This window comes from Eurytemora carolleeae, unplaced genomic scaffold, assembly GCF_000591075.1.
Source record: "Eurytemora carolleeae unplaced genomic scaffold, Eaff_2.0 scaffold270, whole genome shotgun sequence".
Taxonomy (NCBI): Eukaryota; Metazoa; Arthropoda; class Copepoda; order Calanoida; family Temoridae; genus Eurytemora; species Eurytemora carolleeae.
Window position 1 is genome coordinate 1 of NW_019396168.1, and position 22,696 is coordinate 22,696.

At 32.7% G+C, this 22,696-nt stretch overlaps 1 protein-coding gene across 1 annotated transcript in view; it reads right to left on the bottom strand.

Moving 5' to 3' along the window:
• Window positions 1–136: 136 nt before the first annotated feature.
• LOC111697042 (hemicentin-2) overlaps window positions 137–22,696 on the bottom strand; it is a gene marked incomplete in the record, with an annotated part of 52,793 nt that continues 30,233 nt past the window's right edge. The window contains 6 exon segments of the mRNA XM_023466908.1: window positions 137–189; window positions 10,300–10,363; window positions 13,310–13,378; window positions 15,541–15,734; window positions 16,494–17,309; window positions 18,230–18,473. Coding sequence (XP_023322676.1) covers window positions 137–189; window positions 10,300–10,363; window positions 13,310–13,378; window positions 15,541–15,734; window positions 16,494–17,309; window positions 18,230–18,473 — 1,440 coding nt within the window.

The window sequence follows — 22,696 nt, forward strand, 5'->3', positions numbered from 1 at the left end:
GCAGGGGCGACAAACAGACTTTCTTCACGCAGCATGGCTCGCGTAACAGATTTTAATGATGATTTTAATGATGATTATAATGATGATTTTAATGATGATTATTATAATGATTTTAATTATGATTTTAATGAAAATCTTAATTTACCTTTGAGGATAAAACTCCAAGAGTCTGCCTGCTTCCACTCCGTCCTGACCAGATAATTCTTTATCCCACGAACCCAAACAAAAATGAACCACACGACATATGTATATTAAACGAAATTAAAGAACCTGCACAAGCTAAACTTAGTACACCTTTTGAACTTGTGATTTAGTTATGAAAATCATTAGACTTTTTTAATACCATTGTAACAAAGCAAGACGGTTTGTAACGTAAAAACTTGAAAAAGATTACAGGGCTAAGTCTGTTAGAAGAACCATTAAAAAATTGATCCCACCTCTTACTTCGTCATAGTGAAATTTATTTTCCATTTGTTTTGTGTTTGTACTTTGTACTCTGTTTAACGGATCCCGGTAAATCAAATGATCTGGACCTGTCTAGTGTACACTTATCCTTTGTACTCTGTTTAACGGATCCCGGTAAATCACATGATCTGGACCTGTCTAGTGTACACATGTCCTTTGTACTCTGTTTAACGGATCCCGGTAAATCACATGATCTGAACCTGTCCAGTGTACACATGTCATGATGTCGAGCCAGCATGCACAAAATGTAGGCTGTCTGAATTTATCTGAGATGATAGAATTCAGAAAGTGCTTTAAAACGTTATAAAGTTCAAACAATGAAAATAATGTTTATTCAACACTGCTTATTGTTTCCAAATTCTATTATGAAAATTGAATTTAAAACAATAAAGGAACATTTTTTCTACTAAATACTTTAATTAAAATGAACAGCATTATTGAGTTGGTGAAAAACTGGATAAGTGTTCATTAAACTTCTCGTTTAGGATACAAGCTGAATAAAGTGTATCAAAGGGACTGATAACTTATTTTAAAGATAACTTTTCAATATAAAGAATTGCATGCACAATTCTCAATGGTACCCTTTTAATATTTTCCTGATCAACAGTGAACACGATATCGTTGTTATCTAGAAAAGTGTTTAATTCTGACAACAACCTTTTTTCTCGCCAGTTGCATAAATCTCTTTATAGAGAACCACAATGGAAAAAAATCAGTTTTAAGATATCTCCATTAAATAGTTGGTCTTTTGAAATTAAATAAACAGTCCCTTTAAGAGAATTAATTTCCATTGTTTTGATATTTGAGTTTAATACTCATATCACGTTGTGTAGTCCACGGGGTTCTTTAGCATTAAAGATGTTAAACATATTATCAGTTATCAGATCGCTAGATATACAGATTAATAATCATGATCTATAGTATACAGAGGGGGAACCGATAAACATGATCTCCATACAGGGGGTTCCAAACAGTTCCAACAGTTCAAATCACTAAAATTCCTTAAAGAAAAAGAAAAAAATTCCTAAAATTCCTTACAGAAAAATAAAAATCACTAAAATTCCTTTTAAAAAAAATAAAAAAATCATTAAAATTCTTCACAGAAAAATAAACCCAGAAAATTAGTATCAACTTATATTGTTTTGTATTATTGCCTCTATACGCACTAAGCATCATCGAGATTCATCTTAACTTTAAATAATGTTTCTGATAAATTATTATTTAGTGAATATTGAATATAAAGTGATAGAGGAATACTAAGAGGAATACAACCTTTTATTAGACACTTATATATGTTTTTTTTTCTAATTTTTGAAACATCAGAGTTTCAACAATATTGTATTGGATTTTTTTTAATCAATACAATGACCGGATGTACTAAATTAGATTCTGAAGCCCTGTCAACAATAAGAAATTTTGGTTACTCAATTAAATCTTGGAAGTTCTTATCCATATGTTTAAAGAACATTTCAAACTTTGACATACCGAAGGTCTACAATATTAGGTGGTTAGGACCTTTTACTTGCTTTCTATTCCATACATTTTGTTTGTTAACTATTAAACTTAAAATGAGCTTAGTTTAAATTTATTACCGTTGTTTAAACTGCAATTCTAGTTCCATTTCGTTTAACCATTAATAAAAATAGCATGAAACTAGTTGTTTACTTTTATCATTAAATTAGATATTTAGTACATATAATTTTATGATTCTGGGCTCACAGGGTGCTTTACTCCAGGTATTGATAAGCCTTTTTTTTCCATACTATTCTAAAATAATCAAAATCGAAAAAAACTTGGGCGGAATTTTTATTTTTAGTGTAGAATTTCTTAAACCGGCCTTTTACCCTTCCTTACGCTTTGATCAGCCGTTGGGACGTTTTTTTCAACAATCAAGAAAATAAATTATTGATAAGATAATATACATAAATCTGCCCCCCTCCCTTTTTCTAGCACTGCCCCCCCCCATCTCCCAACTGCCCTATTCCATGTTCCCATATTAAAGTTTGCAAAACTATAACATTTCTTCAAAGTTTTAGTTGAAAGTTTTGACAGGATCTTCCATCTTTTTATAAAAACGTTTCAACAGTGTTTAGAGGAGTTGAAACGTATTACAACTGTTACATTTTTAAACCCTCAATTTTTAAACATTTTTAAATCTTCAGAATAGGTCTAACCATGTCCGATGACCAAATTTAATGAATCAGGAATCAGGATCAGAATCAGGATGAGGATGAAGGTGAGGATGAGGATGAGGATCAGGATGAGGATGAAGGTGAGGATGAGGATGAGGATCAGGATGAGGATCAAGATCAGTATAAGCATTAGGATCAGGATCGAGATCAGTATCAGGATCAGTATAAGAATTAGGATCAGGATCGGGATTATGTATCAGGATCAGTATAATAATTAGGATCAGTATAAGAATTAGGATCAGTATAAGAATTAGGATCAGGATCAGGATCATTATAAGGATTAGGATCAGGATCAGAATCAGGATGAGCATGAAGGTGAGAATGAGGATGAGGATCAGGATCAGGATCAGTATAAGGATCAGGATCAGTATAAGGATTAGGATCAGGATCGGGATCAGGATCAGTATAAGGATTAGGACAGAATCAGGATGAGGATGAAGGTGAGGATCAGGATCAGGATCAGTATAAGGATCAGGATCCGTATAAGGATTAGGATCAGGATCGGGATCAGAATCAGGATCAGTATAAGGATTAGGATCAGGATCGGGATCAGTATCAGGATCAGGATCAGAATGAGAATGAAGGTGAGGATCAGGATCAGGATCAGGATTAGGATGATTACCTGTAAATAAATTTTAAAAAACTAAGAGATCTGGATGCTAATAAAAACAATTGTTAGGGAAAAAGTCAAAGTTTTAATTTTTTAATTTCCTTCTATTATGCAGGTTAGATAAGTTTAATTGAGATATATGGAGGCTTTGGCAAACTTGAAACTTTTTCAATTTAGAATAAAATGATTTCTCATTTAACAATTTCCTTTCTAATTACACAAAAATTAACATACAAACAATAGATAATCTTAATTTAGATTCTCAATATTAGAGAGATATACGAAGCAGTCTGAATTTCTAGATTTAATGAATTGATTCTGCAATAAAGGTTATGAACTTATGATCAAATAAATGATGCAATATTTAATAATAAATTTAATTCTGATAAAAATTAATTTTGAAAAATTACTTTTTTAGCCTAACCTAACCTAACCTAACCTATGCTACCCCCCAGGATACCTAAAAAATGCAGCCAATTTGGTCCAGCCGTTTGGCCAGCTATAGCTAACAAAATATATATATATATATATATATATAATTATTTATGAGTTATGAGCTTTAATATACAGGGTGTCCCAATAAACATGGGAATTCAGTGACGAATTCTATATCGTCTTTTAAAATAATTCTTTGATTTTGTATAGTGATACCTACTGAGAAAGCTGTAACTGTAAGAGTTTCGTCTGCTATGTTCACATTTTGTTGTTTTATGTTATACTGTATACGACATACGTACGATTGTACTTAGTAAAACAAGAAAATGTCAGTATACAAACAGAGTAAATTTGTCGGTCTTCACTGTTCATCTTGCGGAGACATTATCGACACAGCTTTACAGTCTTTTACCTTTTTCATGAAATAAACTCCAGCAGAAATAATAATATTATGGCTTTTGAAATTAGGTATTACAATGCTAATTCATAACAAAGACGATATCCAATTCGTCACTGAATTCCCATGTTTTTTGGGACACCCTGTATAGAAGATGTGATCAAAGGTATTACAGACTGTGCTAAATGTTTATTCATACTGTTATGAAGCATAAACTCTGCGGTTACTAACTTACTCATCATATAAATCAGTCAGAATGTCATATTTGATACTTTGTCCTTAATTTCGTTTAATTTGTTACTAAAGCTTCTTCTTTCTTTCATCTTTTTACTTTCAACTTCTTCCTTTCAATATCTTCCTTTCTTCTTCTTCTTTTCAATATCTTCCTTTAATCTTTTTACTTTAATCTTCTTCCTTTCATCATTTACTTTCATCTTTTTCATTCCAAATTTTCCTTTCATCTTTTTCCTTTCATCTTCTTTCTTTTATATTCTACCTTACATCGTCTTCCTTTCATTTTTATCCATTTAACTTTTACCTTTCATCTTCTTCCTTTCATCCTCTTCCTTTCATCTTCTTCCTTTCATCTTCTTCCTTTCAACTTCTTCCTTTCATCTTCTTCCTTTCTAGTTCTTCCTTTCATCTTAAACCTTTTATCTTCTTTCTTTTATCTTCTTCCTTTTATCTTCTTCATTTCGTTTCTTTTCTTTTATCTTCTCGCTTACATTTCCTTCATTTCATCTTCTTCCTTTCATTTCTTACTTTCGTTTTCTTCCTTTCATCTTCTTCTTTTAATCTTTTTCCTTTAATTTTCTTACTTTCATTTTCTTCCTTTTATATATTTCCTTTTTATTTCCTTTCTTTTATCTTCTTCCTTTCATCCTCTTACTTTCATTTTCTTACTTTTATCTTCTTCCTTTCATCTTCTTTTTTTCATATTTTTACTTTTATCTTCTTTCTTTCATATTCTTCTTTACACCGTTTTCCTTTCTAATTCTTCCTTTCATCTTCTTCCTTTTTAATTCTAGATTCCGAAAAACAAGAAAAGAAATCTAGTTTTAAAGATGAAAAAGAAATAATAAGGTAGAAATAATATCAAGAAAGGTCGAGGTGGTTCATTTAGATGACGAAGAGAAAACAAAGCCGCAGAGAAGAGAGAAAAGAAATGGAAGGAAAGGCGAGAAAAGGAAAAAGAAGAAAGGATGGAGAGAAGAAGAGAACGGGATTTGAATACAAAACGAAATTAGGAAAGACCTGATATGCAGATTTACTGACCAGGAATTGGAAGATTTAGCAGCAGGACAATTAGAAAGGAAAGTCCCGAAGAGAGCATAGAAACAAGCCCCTCAAGGAAGAATAGATCCGATTCTAAAGAGAGACGGGGTCAAGATAATGTCTCCGGACATCGGTACAAAACTAGAGAAAATATCAGCAAAGCTTTAAAGATTCAACGAGAGCAGAGAGGATCCATGGAGGAAAAAGAAGAGGAGGAAGGGAAAAGTCTGAGTGAAGAGAAATCCCAAGATAATTTAGACCCTCAAATATCAGCAGGAAGCTCTGGGAATGATACCTCGGATCAGCAAGAAAGATCAACCTCCTCCAAACCTGAAGAGATCAAATCTGAAACTAAACCCGGCTAATGTTATCGCGCCCTGTGTAGTGGCGTTGATTAGTCATGGGATTGTAGTCATGTGGATTGTGTCCTGGTTAAGACATTGATGAAATGATTGCTAGTGTCTGTATTGAAATCGATAGCTAACAAGATCGCGCCCTGGGTAGTGGCGTTGATTAGTCACGGGATTGTAGCTGGTTGGATTGTGTCCTGTTTGAGACATTGATCAATTAATTGCTAGTGTCTTTATTGACATCGATAGCTAACAAGATCGCGCCCCATGTAGTGACGTTGATAGTTCACAGGATTGTAGCCATGTGGATTGTGTCCCTGTGTGACATTTATAACATCGGATCATCCCTATCATTTGGGATCGATTTATAGCTTGTTGATAGCTACGCTTTTGTCCCAGTGTGGCATTTAGAGCCTTAGATTCTGTCCTGATAGAACACTGTATTAGTAGCTGGATTTTGTTAGCTACGCTTGTGTCCCTGTGTGGCATTTAGAGCCTGGGATTCAGTCCTGGTTAAGTATGATAGCGGACGGATTGTACCTGGATAGATACGTTTCAAGACCTTGTTATGGAGTAGGTGTTCACTACACATCTTTGTCCTTGCATTTTCTTACTTTCATCTTTTTTTACTTTACTTTTCCATGCTCTGTTCTAATTCATTCTTTCATTTTTATCTTCTTCTTTCTTATTATTTACAACTTATTCTTTTTCCCTTGACTTCTTATCTAAATCCTGCGTTTAATTTCTTCCTACTATTTAAACTTTAAACATTTCATGCTTTTCAAACCTTTCCTGTCCGCAGCTACTCTGCATCCGTCAGTAGTTGACCCCACCCCCTCCCCTAGTCACCTAATTCTAGTCCCCCCTTCGACTAGAAAAGTTGCGACCAATTGATTAAAATGTCCCTCTAGACTTCCCCCTCTTCCGGTCTTTACATTTCCGGCACTTTCGTGACTTATTTCAATGTTTACATAAGCAAAAAGATTTTCACCTTTAGAGTTTAGACCCATGCAAAACATAGATTTCCTGAGGAGGGGAAATATGATAAATTAGAAAAATGTAAAAGTTATAAGGTAGATGTAAATGTAAAAGTTAAGTAGTTTATAAGGTAGATAATTAATTATTTTTCCCCAAAAAACATAATTTTTAAAAAGACCGTTCACTTGTTTGGGTAATTTCATGTTAAACTAAACAGCCTATCAGATGCGAATTGGTATTGGTATTACCTATCAGAGATAATTGCTGATTTATTATTTAGAATTCCAGTGCAAAGGTACAGGGTGTCCCAAAAAACATGGGAATTCAGTGACGAATTCGATATTGTCTTTGTTATGAATTAGCATTGTAATACCTAATTTCAAAAGCAATAATATTATTATTTCTGCTAGAGTTTATTTTATGAAAACGGTAATAGACTGTAAAGATATGTCTATAACGTCTCCGCACGATGAACAGTGAAGACGGACAAGTTTACTCTGGTTGTATACTGCTATTACCTTGTTTTACTAAGTACAACAGTATGCAGTCAAAACATAAACAAACAAATTGTAAACATAGCAGACGAAACTCTTACAGATTACAGCTTTCTCAGTAGGTATCACTATACTAAATCAAAGAATTATTCAAAAAGACGATATCGAATTCGTCACTGAATTCCCATGTTTTTTGGGACACCCTGTACAATGCCTTTGCCTCATACACTAAATTAGACGCTTTTCAGTAACAACAGCCAAAGAAAATTTAAAATTATTATATTTTAATGCCATTATGTGTTAGCTAGTATAAACTAAAATATGAAAACTTTTGATATTTGAGTTTGCAAGAAATTTACGTTTTTCGTTTTAAAACGTTAAAATGTTTATACAAAGACGACGTTCCCTCCGACAATCAATTAATCATCACCCAATTTTGGCTCATAGATTCAACTCCGCGTTCGATATAAATAAGATTTACTAATCTCACTTGTATGATGCATCAGCATTTGTGAATAGTCTGAAATAGCGGGTTTTTTTAATTAAATCAACATGAAATAAATTACAAAACCTGAAAATCAGCAGATCTTAATTGAAATAAGATTGTTTCAGGAAGAGCCATAACAACTCTAACAACCCTCCTCCACATCACCCGCCCCCGCCCCCCTGCCCTCCCAGTCCGAACATAGCTCAGGCCCAGGGCATATTTCAGAATAAATATATGGTGGTGGGGAAACTTGTCAAATACACGGAGTTTTAAAACTATCTAAATAAATAAATGTAATTTATAGGGTTTAAACTGTCCGCCCTACGATCTACACTTCCTAACCTACGCCCCTCAATCAATTGTCTAATTCATTTTTAACTACCCGTAACCCAATTTTGTTTTATTATAAAGGAATTGAGTCTTTGGAACAACATCAAGTATTTAAACCGATCAATATCTTTAGAACTCGATGTTGTAAACCTTTGATATTTCAAACTCAGATTATTTGATCCAACAAAATATCTAAGGTCTGCAACATTTGGTTCCAAAGACATAGTGATTAGAAAATCAGAGTTTGTGGCAAAGACTCAATTTCTTTGCGCAATTTTGTATTTTCAGACCGCGTTCTATTCAGCTTTTTTACAGAAGCAATACAAAAATTCGATGTGTTAAAAAAGTGTTGATTTAAAAATAGAGAGTTACATTTTTTTAATTAAGACATTTACAATTCACTATTACAACAGTTTAATTTAATATTTAATTTTTTTTAATCCATGACTTAGACAAAAAACATCAAATAGTGATAGGAAAAGCTATCATACCTTTGCGCTGAAATTCTAAACGATAATCAGCATTTTTTTTCGGCCCTGGATGTCTTTAAAAAGTAAAAGTAAGACCAATTCCAATCAATCGCTAATATTCTATTTACTTTACCCTGAAATTACCCAAATAAGTGAACGGTCCCTTTAAATATTTTCTGGTTTTCTAAACTGTGGTCAGGAAAAAAGTTTTTATAATCTCTTAAGCTGTAGACTGTAATCCTTTTACAGAGAAAGTATAATCTGTACAAAGAAAAAAAGAGAAAGAGAGAAAAAGAGAGAGAGGGAGAAAGAGTGAAAGAGAAAATAGAGAAAGAGAGAAAGCGAGAAAAAAGAGAAAGAGAGAAAAATGAAAGAGAGAAAGAGAGAAATAGAGAAAAAGAGAAAGAGCGTAAGAGAGAAAAAGAGAGAAAAAGAGACAAAGAGACAAAGAGACAAAGAGACAAAGAGAGAAAGAGAGAAAGGGAGAAAGGTAGCAAGAAAGAAAGAGAGAAAGAGAGAAAGAGAGAAAGAGAGAAAGAAAGAAAGAACGAAAGAAAGAACGAAAGAGAGAAAGACAGCAAGAAAGAAACAGAGAGCAAGAGAGAAAGAGAGAAAATGTGAAAGAAAGAAAGAAAGAAAGAAAGAGAGATAGGGTAGGTTTAAGTTAAGAGATGGAAAATTATAAAAACGTGGGAAACTGTGATAGAAAATCAGCAATCCATTAAAGGTTTGCAATAGTGAATGCAGAAAATAATTCAGTAAATAAATGCAATTCGCTTAACAACAATAATTCTGCTTTATTTAATATTAAAGGGACTGTAAGTGTAATTTCAAGTGAGCCTTCATGGAAAGAGGGCAATATCCGATTTACAACGGTACCTTTAAACCCTTCATGTGCTCTTCGAGTTCAGAGATATGTGTGTGTGTACTTATCGAAACCCGATTGCATTGCATTCAGCTGCGTACAGTGTGCGCTCTGTGCGGTTTAAGGGTACTGTTGTAAATCAGGCATTTACGTTTAGGGTTTAGGTCTTTAGGGTTAAGTTTAAATTATTGCCAACCTATAATCGACCTGTTTAGGGTTAAGTTTAAATTATTTTTGTTGGGTGTTTATAAGCGCATGGTCTAAAATAATCTAAAGATTCTTAAAGTTTTATATTAAGAAAATATTGAAAATTTGTTTTGTTATAAAAGTTTTTTTAGTATTATAGCATCGATACATAAAAAATAATAATTATGATGAAATGGTTGAAAATATGTATTTTTCATTCCTTAATTCAAGTACTTCATCATTGAATTGAATGTAACGTTAAATGATAGACCTTTATAGTGTTATAAAGTATTTCTATTTTGATTTTAAATGGCAAAAATATTATCGAGTTCTTCTGAATTGGATGAAAAGGGCAAAGCAAAAATTTCCCGTCTTAATCACACAATTCGAAAATACTTCTTAGATTAAAATTGTACTGTGAAAATGTATTGCCCCAAATTGAAACTTTTCTGCAATTTTAAAGATAGAAAAACACGAGATTTGAATGGGGAAATTCGGGATTTGCACAGATGAAATTTGGCGAGTTTAGAGTGTCGGTGGCCAGTTGTTTATACTTTTTAGTTGCATTTTAAATAAAAAAGTATACAAATTTAAAGATTGTTGAATTATAGACCAAACCCCGATTGAATTTAGATTTAAGAAACCGATTACGTCTGGCTCTCTGCTGGTGGGAATCTCCAAAATATTATTACACAACAAATGTGAGAATTGATTTTTTTATTTTTCAAATAAGAATTCCGATAAATCCTTGAAAAAGAATTATTCCTGAAAGATCTGAAGTGTACACTGTCAAGTTGAGACCGGATGTTGAAACCTCTGGTGGCAAATCCTGAAATAAAAATGTTAGGAGTAAAATTTAACTTTCTTGTGTCAAAAGCTGAATATTTTAAAAATCCTAAAATATTTACTTTTGTGCCAGGCGAGACACTATTGTAAAAGAAATATTCCTATACTAATACCTTGACTTGTTGGCAGTTGCCTTAAGGAGTTACGCGCGCTTGCCGTGTTGAATTACAAGAAAGAGAGAGTTTAGTATATACTTTAGGGTTTTGTTAGGTTGAGCCACCTTCTGTGCCGAGCGATGTGGCTAGGACAAGCTAGAGGATCGAGCGCCGTGCTAGGACAGACTAGGAGGTCGATCGCGCCGCTGCAAGAGCATGCACTCTCTATGTTTTGTAATTCAACGCAGCATGCGCGTAACTCCTTCGGGCTTTTGTCTTCTGTTTTCTACAGTAATATTTGAATTAAACTACTTTAACTTAAATGTTTCTAATAGAACTTTCATTTTTCATCCGGTGCATGAAATCTGTATTTGATGAATCCGAAACCGGAAATACAAACAAAAAAGTTCGCGGATTTTACAAATAAATTTCGTGGATTTTCAAAATTTAACTAAAACCGAATTTGTGAAATTTTGATTATTCCCCGGGGTCATGTAAGGTCCCACACAAAATTTTGGCCCGATCGGTTCAGCTGTTCTGGCGTTTATTGGATACAAACAAACCAATAAACACCCATGACAATCAAAGTATATATAGATGTAAATATAAAACTGTAGAAAGATAAATTAATATTTTTACTTTTTAGCTAATATGTTCTTCTAATAAAAAGTTAAGAACCCTCGAAGAAAACTTCTCCACTAGTTACACGTCTAAGATCTACTTCAAAGAAATATCAATTCAAAAAAAGGTTTGTACGTCATTTTACTACAAAAATCTCAAAGGAGCTGAACATTTGCTTTGAACTATAATTTTCATGAACATATATATATATAGCCTTGCAAATGTAAACCTATGATGTTTCAAACCTAGGTCTATTAATCTATCAGAATTTATAATTAAATTGAAATATCAAAGGTCAACGACATTAGGTTGCAAGAATAAATACTAAAAAATTAAGTTTGTGGGAAGTGTTTGTCCAGCAAACTCATGTTGTTTTAGTTTTAGTGAACCATGGCAAAATAAATTGAAAAGACGCATTACAGTGAACAATAAGTATGAGAGCTAAGGAGAGGAGGAAAGGGTGCACGTCACGATGAACTTGGATCCATTTAAATTCGAACTGGGCCGACACCTTGTACCGGCCTTAGTGACACACGACAAGTACCGGCCCACCCCTATCCAATGCTGGCTCGGTTTAAACGTTGATGGCGCGGCCAGACATTTTACAGAACCCAGCCTATCTTTGGCCTATTTGACCTACCCACTAGCATATTTTTAGTGTGGTGTGGACCAATATCACTGTTTGCTTTTAGAAAAGGTTTTTAACACATACTGTTGGATTAGATTTTATTTTGCCATCGGTGTTTAAATACAATAAAATCAGTTTCTGAGCTAACCATCTCCCCACTCCCTAGTTCTATTCTCATTAAGCATTATTATATATTACATGTAATATATAACTAGTTACAAAGTGTTCCCTGAAACATCTGGCAGTTAACATACAAAGGAATTGAGTTTTTGTCACAAAATCTTATTATCTTATTCTCATATCTTTGCATTTCAATGTCAGAGACCTTAGATATTTCAAACTATGAATTATTTTAGATCAGAAAATAATAGTTTGAAATATCAAAGATTAACACCATCAGATTGCAAAGATATAGCGATTTGAAAATCAAAATTTGTGGCTTAGACTCAGTTCCTTTAAGCTGTTTTCATTGATCTTGATTTTGAATTATTAATATAAAAAAAATTCCCCCGATCCTGGCATTATCAAAATGAGGTCTGCTTCTTTTAAAATACAGGAGAATTTAGTTCAGAATTTGACAATTTTGTTTTTATTCAATAAATTGAAAAATCAACCAAATTCCTAATATCTCCGATAATTTTGATAGTTAAAAAAATGCATATTACATTTAGACTAGGGGAGCTTTGTTATTATTGTTTTAAGAGCAATACATTTAAAAGTAGGCGACAAATAATGCCGCAAATTATTATGAAGATCAAAGACAATATTCAAGACTTCGCTCAGCTGTCATGTTTTGAGGGACACCCTGTATTTTGCCATTTTCTTTTGTGAAAATACTAAATATATCATGAGATTTCAACCCAGACCTGTTCAGTCTTCGAAATATATATATAAATAGAAATACAATAACATGAAAATATCACTTTTGTGATAAGATAATACAAAGTTTGAAGCCCTTGCCCCTTGGCCTTTAGCATCACATTTAGCCAAGAACCGCCATATCTGATGACTCAAATCTGTGTACTGCAGTAGGCACTAGGCGAAGATCAAAACAAAGAATCCTGGGCAAAACATCATTCATGTGTAATGGTGGGGGAGGGGGGACATTTGAAATGATTAAATAAATGATTTTAAAAAATCAAAAAAAATCTATATCTTCCTAATCATTTTTATTATTTACCTTTTGCCCTAATTTTAGGCTTAACAACTTTTAACGCTCAATCCTTGTCTAGATACCTAATTTTTATCATCCAAAACAAAGTCTATATTTTGACACACTTCCAATTGTTAGGACTTTTGTGTAGCAAATCTCGGGATCACTAGTCTTGATTTCCATTTATATCGAGGCCAAGCGTTCAAGATTAACGATATAATACACAAAAATTCCAAGATCTTCAATAGAATTGAGCCAGTTCGCTGAATTAGCCCCCTCCGGGTTAAATCTGGAACCACCGATTTAAATTTAAAGATTCAAGAGAATTTAAATTGGTGGTTCATGATTTGAACCGGAGGTAGGTAGTTCAGCCGAGCGACCTCTCCAATTCATTAAATTCGGTCCCAGCAGGTCCAATAATGGATATATTACCTGTATAAAGAACCAAGGAGAGTCTGAGGTTAGATTTTGAACCAGTTCTCCTCCCTCTCTCTCCCTCACCTTAACCATGTAAATTAATTTGATGAAATATTTTCTTTAAACCTGAATTTACACAAATGAAGCAAGTTGGGGTCAGTTTATGTTATATGTAACTTTTGTTAATGATAATTTCTCAAATCCAAACTTGGAATACACTGTTAAGTGTTACACCCTTGGATTAATTCGGTTTATTTCAATTTGAATTTAATCCAAACTTGGAATACACTGTTAAGTGTTACACCCTTGGATTAATTCGGTTTATTTCAATTTGAATTTAATCCAAACTTGGAATACACTGTTAAGTGTTACACCCTTGGATTAATTCGGTTTATTTCAATTTGAATTTAATCGCTAATTTTGCAGTAATTCAACAATTTTCATATTTATGAGTTGTCGTGTTATACTTTTTAATTTAAAACGCACCCGCCAACAAAAAAGTATAAGATGTTTAAGTGGTCAAATGGTGATCGAAAGTCAAAGACCGAAAAATCTGAGTGGTTAAAGAATCCTTCCAGCTTTTTTATAGATCGAATTGTCACATGGTCCCTTATTAAAAGGCCAAAAAAGAAATGAAATACTTTAAATTGTTCCGGGTTGTACTAAATGGGTAACCTCTTCAAATATAAATCAGAAAAAAAATTGTTTTTAATTTATACAAATATTCTATATTTGCTTTGCTTGTCTTTCTGTTTGTTTTTAACCGATAAACGTCAAATCGGGCCCACATTTTATATTTATGAACTTTTGAGAATTTAAAAATATTATTAAATCTAGGAACTATTTAAAAAAATACATTTTATACAAAGAAGATGCTCATAGAAAGAACCCCAGTTAAAAGTTGAAATTGAAGATGGGCGTGAAGTACCCTAAAAGCCTGGTCTTCTAAATTGCTGAAATATCGTAGATTTTTATTGATTTTCCGAATTTTTTCACTGCAATTTCTGTGTTCTGTTATAATTATTTCCATTCATTTTATTTAAAATTAAATATTTAAGCATTTTACAACACAAATTAAACGGAAAGGGCAGAAAATGCACTGAACAATAAATAATTGTTAAAAGTAATAACTTTTCTTGGTTAAAATTGATTCATTCAAGACCCTTTTTAAAATCCTAGCTAGCTTCAAACTCAAATGTTCAAAAATATAAACAAAAATATAGGGATTAAAAATTTGTAAAATGAGTTAATAAATGTTTTTTTTTTCATTGTTAAGTGCTTCAACAAATTAGTTTTTTCTACATTAATAAAATGTTTTCTAAGCTCAAGAACTAACTAGGTTTGTTGACGTCTTCTATATTTACTAATTGAATTTTCCTTTCCCACTTCATGTCTAATTATACAATTTTCTTCTTTATATTATTTAATTATGCTACATTTCCATACTTATTAACAAAATAGTACGCTAGCTACTCCTTAAAAGTTTTTAATATCGTCAGACTTTATTGTTTATTGGAATCAAAGAAACGAACGGAAAAATTTACATAAAACATTTTTTAAACAAATATTTTTAACAGTTTTATAAAATTCAAATCATGTAAAGCTATGTACAGCAATGTATGTCGTCAAGTCTGTTTTGGATTCTTAAAACGTTTTGAAATTCAGAATTCACTGAGAGAAGGAGGGTTGTAGAGGGGTTGTAGGTCAGTATAAAAAAGTATCTGAGCTATTTATAGATAGCAGAACTGCTGCTCATGCATGGATTTAGCAGTTTGGCCCTTATTCCTCAGCAAGCTGCGACTTATAATTTGACATAAGATTAAGAAGTAGCTAAACTATCCGTACATAGTTCAACAAATTCCAACTTTTCATCAATTCTGACCAAAGGGACAAAATTTAATTTATAGAGAGAAATAGTCGTCGTCCTATATAACAATATAATGAAGACGACTTTCAATTTAAATTTTGATTTCTACCAAGGTTTCAAACAGAATTTGAGTAACACATAAACATTGGAACAAAGAGAAGCTGTCAAATAAAAGATTCTCTTTGTTTACTTTTAAACTTAAACTTAAATGCCGATTACTGCACATAATCTAGGTTAGCGTAAATTGTTTAAACAATGCCCCGCGGTTTTTATCAATTTTTGAACACAGAGTCAGGTCAAACAATTAAATATATTTTTGCCCTTAACATTAAACTTCTTTTAACATCCCCCCCTCCCCCATGCCATCATTGTCCCTTACCTCTAGGTGGTACACACTATTCTCTTGTACTTGCCCCTCCCCTGTACATGAAACTATAAGAGATGTAAGGGTCTGATTATGCAAATTACACTCTAATGTCCGCTGCTCTGTTCCCATGTTTTTGATATTGTAAATGCATGGCTGCTCCATTGTTCCCAGGGGATTCGAGGACCAACAACTCAGTACTCCGTAGTCTAAATATTATTTTAAATGAAATCAAAACAAACAAAAATAAATTTACTAAAAATGAATTGAGTCTCTTTAACAAACTCTGATTTTCTAATACCTATATTTTTTGCACCTGATGATGATGGTGTAAACCTTTGATATTCAAACTTAAATTTTTTCATCTAACAGAATTCATAGTTTGAAATATCTAAGGTCTACGGCATTGGATTACAAAGAAAATTGCCATTTTATATCTGAAATTTTCATTCCAGGAAATTGGCTTAACATATATAGATTAGAAAATCATAGTTTGTGACAAAGACTCAATTCCTTTGCCTACAATTCTAGGTTTCTAATCCATGTAAAATTGTATTGTGATTTTGTATACCTTTGTATTCTGCGAGGTCAAATATTCAAAATTTAAATATCAAAGGTTTCCACCGTCTAATTGCAAAGATATAGGAATTAGAAAATTCAAGTTATTAGCGAGTAATCAGTCGCTAAGTTTGAAATATTTAAAGTTTACACCTTCAGATTGCAAATATATTGGGATTAGAAAATTTGATGTAATTTCAAAAATTGGTAAAGGAGTCTTTGCAGTCAAATTTTCTAATCCCTTAATCCTTGAAACCTGATGGTGTAAACCTTCAATATTTGATCCAACGTAATTAAAAGTTTGAAATACCAGCGGTCTATGACATTGGGTTGCAAAGATATAGGGGTTAGAAAATCAGAGTTTGTAACAAAACCCAATTCCTATAAATCTGATGAAGTATAATTTATACCTGAGGGTAGGATGGGTTTGTATATAAGAGTACTCTGCTCTCCCTTGAACTCATATTGATCTTGAGGAAGTTTCCCCAACTGAAAACTATTATTAAACGTCCACCAGAAGTTTGTTGGAGAAGGATGAGCATCTACTTGACAGAGGACCTTGAGCACATCCTTGAACCTAGCCTGGAGATCCAGACTACCATTCCTGGCACACACAGGTTTATGTTTTACTACAAGAGATACAGGTTTACTCACAGCATCTCCGACATGGTTGGATACAGTACAGGTATAGTTCCCACCCTGATCCCGTCTTACACCCTGGAGAACTAGATTCATCCCGGACATGATCACGTTCTTACGGGATAGAACGGGGAACCCGTTGAAACTCCAGAGTATCTTGTTCAGTTTAGGGTTGGAGTCTACTCTACACTCCAGGTAGACATCTTGATCCTCTCTAATATTCTCCGGGTTTATATTTGCTCCGAACTGTAAATCTGTCTGTGGAGAATATTGAATGTTGAGTCGGATTTTCTGCTCCACCACTGAGTTTTCAATGAGAGGATTCTGAGCTCTACAAGTTAATATACGTCCGTTGTCTTCTCTAGTAAACTTTATAAAAAGATATGATACAGTTCCGTTTCTTTCATTTGTCTCCGCCGGTCTTTGTAAATACTGGCCGTCCTTCCACCATGATATAGCGGCGGAGGGATAGGAACCCACGGCGGAGCATTTAATATATTGTGTTTTACCAGCATATATATCCTTGGGTAGTTGGGAGATTTCAACCTTACTCGGAGGAAAGTTGATTTCTATTCTTAAACTTCGAACTAGAGAAATACAATACTCAATCTTCAGTTCAGTCTAGTTCAGAGCTGGATATTTTTCAGAATTGGGTGAGGGGGGGGGGGGGTTGATTTTTGATGAATTGGGGCAAAAATGAAAAATTCGACTTTAAAATGAAACTTTAAAAAAAATATACTTTTAAAATGAGGGGAAGGGGAAGAAAAATAATTTTTCAAGAAAAATATACACCCTTGGTCTAGTATACATAGCAAGATATACTTTTATATATGTAAAGGACTTATGTCTCTACCACAAACTCTGATATTCTAGTCCCTATTATCTGAAACCCAATGTCGAGACCATAGATATTTCAGACTATATTCTGCTAGATAAAACATCTAAGGCTTACACCATCAGGTTAATAATTGATTTGTTTGGCAAAGACTCAATTCCTTCAGCTTGTCTGTTTGTTTTGTTTGTTTGTTTCCAATAAACGTCCAAACGACCGAAGAGTCTCAATTTTATTTGTAGTAATTCACATTGAAAGGTTATTGACCAATTGAAATTGAAAATGTTTCCAAAATATTGATTCAGAAGTTTTGGAATTCTATCAATGTAAACAGAAAAATACGCAAAACATTTAGTTTTGCGATGTACAAAGGTAAGATGACGGCTAGAAAAATAGACGCGAAGCGCCCTAAAATGCTAGTAGCAGATTTAAACTTAATATTATCAAAAACAACAGTTGTTAAAAAATTTTAGTGAGGTACGTTGGAACATTTGTTGAGTTATAGGTCAAAAACAAAGTTAAATGCCGATTTGACTGATCCTCTGATAGTTCTTTGTAATTATAAGGGCCATGAGGAATTTTCAAAAAAAAGTTTAATCTGTTTCAGAAGAGAAAGAGGATTTTTTGTTTTAATATTTTGGTATTTATACAGTTTCTCCAAGTATTGATATTTGCCTAGAGGTTGGGTTATATTATTATTGCTAGCAGAACAGGAGAAACTATCCTTTGCTTCCTTCTCTCCAACCTGAGGGATAATCAGCTCATTCCGAACCTGTCCTCCCTTCTCCTCCATGCTTGAATCTATTAGGAGATTGTTCCTGTGCCACAGCAAGGTTGGAGAAGGTTTCCCTCCTTCAGCAATACAGATCAGATGAACTGAGGACCCGGAGTTAACTGGACCAGCGCTGTGACCGACCTCCTGAAAAAAATGACATGAAATTACAAGCCTCGAATTTTCTAATCTCTTTATATTTGCATTCTCTATAAAGGAATTGAGGCTTTGCCACAAACTTAATTTTTCTAATCCCTTTATTTGTGTGACTACATGATGCCAACCTTTGATATTTCAAACTTAGATTATTTGATCTATCAGAATTCATAGTTCGAAATATCTAATGTCTATGACATTGGATTGCAAAGATAGCGAGTATAAAATCAGGGGTTGTGTCAAAGACTCATTTCCTTTATGGTTCTTGTATATTTGCAACCTGGTGTCGTAAAACCTTAGATATTTCAAACCTTTAATCCTAATTGATAGAATAGTTAAGGATTGAAATATCAAAGGCTAACACCATCAGGTTTCGAAGATATAGGGAAATGTAAGTTATAGAGTTTAAGGAGAGTAATCAGTTCCTTGGTTAGATAATATCAACATAAGACTATATAATCTATAATATAAGCTGGCTTCTCCTCACCCCTAGTCATGTAACTTATAGCGATATCCATCCTGTTTCACCATAGTAGACATAGCCTTCCGACCCCGTACATGTAAATTTTAATGTCAAACTCTAATTGGCTGGGCTTTTACATGAAATTTAGCTTATTTTGGCCTGGGCCGACTTTTCAGGGTTAACATACTGCCAAGTGATAGAAACTGACAACATGTTTTGAAATTGTTTTCATAAACAAAATTTTTTTATTCAATTCCGCAATATAAAAATATTATTGCACGGGCTCAATGATTCCCAGAACTTCCCTGATTTAAAATTTGCACAACAATGTTGATTTTCTCTTATTCTTTTGCGTCGTTGTACGCATTGTTTTATTTATTAAGTAGCCAACTATTCTCATAGAAATTCCTAATCGCATTAAATGACATGATTATATGTGTGTGCTTTTCTTAAAATCATGCTTATTAGATTGGATTTCTTTTTCCCAATCGGTAACTCTGGTATCATGACTCCGAGCAAAACAGGACCTGTGGTTCTATGTGCACTATATGTGGTGTAACCGTGAACAATTAGTACAATAATTACATTTTTGTGAACCAACAGCATGCAAATTTTGTTAAGAAAGTTTTGAATACGCAATAAATATATCTATGTAGAGATGTGCGTGTGAATACATTTTATAATAATATATAAATACAAATGTTAAAAGCCTCAGAAGTCAGCGCCATTTTTATTACGAATAAATTTTAAAAGGAACTTCCACAAAGTGTAATTTTCTAATTCTATGTAAAAGAAAATTTTAATTTTCTAGTATTTATTAATACAAAACAGCTAGCAAACTAAGTGTTTAGCAATTAACAGCGTTCCAGTAGATTAATATAGATATGTCCAACCTCCTTCATTAGTCACAGGTTTAAAGGGTACCGTTGTGAATCAGGGATCTGCTCCTTTTTAAATGGAAGATCACTTGAAACTACACATACAGTCCCTTTAACATGTTATCTTCATTGCACCCTATGCGGTATCATAAACTTTTACGGAGCTTCTTATACTAAACTTTATGATAAAATAAATGTTTGAAAGTGATGATAAATCTGAAGATTTGCATAAAGATAACTTTTACGTATATTCTTCATTTTAAACCTCTCAAGCCAGGATTTAACGCAATATTTTAAACACAATTTTCTTTAAAGAAAATATATATTTTTTTCTTTTAAGGCATTGTCAACTGAATATTGGTATAATGAATAAAGCAAAATATTGAATGAGAACGTAGCATGGAAATTAGAGATGGGAATTGTTTTTGTTTAAAAACTAAATCATAAAAAACGGACGCGTCCATCTCTAATGTGTAATGGAGATGTCAAATGTATCATTAGAACGTTTTGTAATTTTACTGCCTCTGACCAACAATATCGACCCATGATTCCCCCCACAGAGGGACGTTAAGTTACTTTACATTCCTTGGGACAATTAAGTAAAAGAACGACCCGCTCTGCAAAGTTTTCGAGAAAAAATTCGCGCATTTTGATCTCAGAAGACGATAAAATTGTGTACAACAACTTTCTTGGGAAACTGAAAATTTTACTTAACCGCGGTTTCCCTCTACACATTTTGCCAACAAATTATCCCTCGCTGCGCTTTGGATGTTTAATAAGCAAAAAATTGGTCTTGGAACCCTTGGAAAATAAAAATTCCCCTAACTTCCCTGTAAAGTAGTTGTAAATAATTATTGCCAACTTTTCTTTATTTTAATTGTTTCATTGGATCATATATCTAAATTTTGTCAAAAGGAATTGAGTCTTTGTAACAAACTCAAATTTTCCAATCCTAATATCTTTGTAAGCTAATGGTTTAAACCTTTGTTATTTCAAACTTAGATTATTTGATCCAACATAATTCATTGTTTGAAATGTCTAAGGTTTACAACGTTGGGTTGCAAAGATAAAGGGATTGGAAAATCAGAGTTTGTTACAAAGACTCAATTGCTTTGAGCTTACTCAAACTAGATAAGAATTAATCTCAATCTTACACAGATCTGCGGGTTTATTTAATTCCTCTTCGATATCTTGTAGTGGTCATATCCTGCAGGGATATCTTTAATTTAGGGATTAGAAGGATTCAGTTCTCAAGATTAACGACACTCTAACAACAAATCTTTTTAAAAATATTGAGGATAAAAAATAATGTGTTTTTGACAAATTTCCTCATTTTGCATATTTTAGATAAATGCACTCAATCTAATCGAGGTTTACCAGGGTGTCCCAAAAAAAATGAAAATTTAGTAAAAATTTCGACATCGTCTTAATAAATGAGTTTTGATTAAGGTGCCTCCTAGGAAAGCTGTACTCATAGAGAATAGAATATATTAGAGAGGAATTAAAAGTATCTCTCGGTATGAACTTTTTCAGTCCCTTTCAGCCTGAAAGGGAGTTCAAAGTGTACAAATCATGTAAATGTTCACAAATTATATGCAGTAGAGTACATTAATACAGTATGTTCCCTAGANACACATCATAACAGTTTACTCTACAATATACACTAGCAGACATAACTTTATCATTTCAGACACATCATAACAGTTTACTCTACAATATACACTAGCAGACATAACTTTATCATTTCAGACACATCATAACAGTTTACTCTACAATATACACTAGCAGACATAACTTTATCATTTCAGACACATCATAACAGTTTACTCTACAATATACACTAGCAGACATAACTTTATCATTTCTTCTATAATTCTTAAAATAGACGATCTTATAACAGTCATACATCTATGATTAAGTTATTTTGTGAATTTCCTTTTCAAGAATACATTTTGCATTCAAATTTTATATTCCTTTCTTTTTTTTACCAATAAACCAATTCTGTGCAAATAGGACTATATCTGTCTTTTTTATTGTTTTCAAAAATTTAATTAAATTCCACCAAATGCAAACTTGTTGGGCCTTCTTTAAGATTTTCAAAGTTTAAATTCATATTTTTAATAAATTGTTTAAAATATAAAAGTTTGTTCTTACTTTTTTTCTTTTTTTCTTTAATCTATAAATTTTTCTATCGTGTTTTTACTTATACCTTGACCTTATTGCTACTGACCACTCCTCTGTCCATATATGATACTAATTTTCAAAATAATTTATACTTTTTGTAAAGCCCTTGACCGGACTTATTTTCAATAATATGCCTTTTTTGTTGCTAGTTTGCAAAAGTGCAAATATTTATTGCGAAATCCAGTTATTTAGCAAGAAAAGCGAAAAACAAAAATTTTCCCAAATCTAACCAACACATTTTATAAAGCCCTTGATCCAGCGAATTTAGATATCCTGATACATAGGCAAGATTTCTAAAACCTACATTTTTGGAAGAAAAACATAAAACTGTACGAATTCTTCTTAAGGGATTTCCAAAGATCTATAAAATGTTTAAATCCAATGACTCGAAGTGAGTCCATATATAATTATTTTCTGGTATAATTAAAATCTGAAGTGAGTGTCCAAATTTCCATAACTCACCCTCCCCCCCCCCCCTACTGTTTTTTTTCTATTTACTTTTATCCTTCCTTCTTTGACGAATTACTTTGAAGTTATTACTCTCAACTTTTCTTTTGGTTTTCAGTACCAACGTTTTTGTTCTTTTTTATTCTGAATGATGACTTTTTTCTTTCCTATTTCTAATTATTAGTTCTCCCAAAACTTTATGAACAACTATTAACATGATATTATTGGCAGGTTTAAGTTTG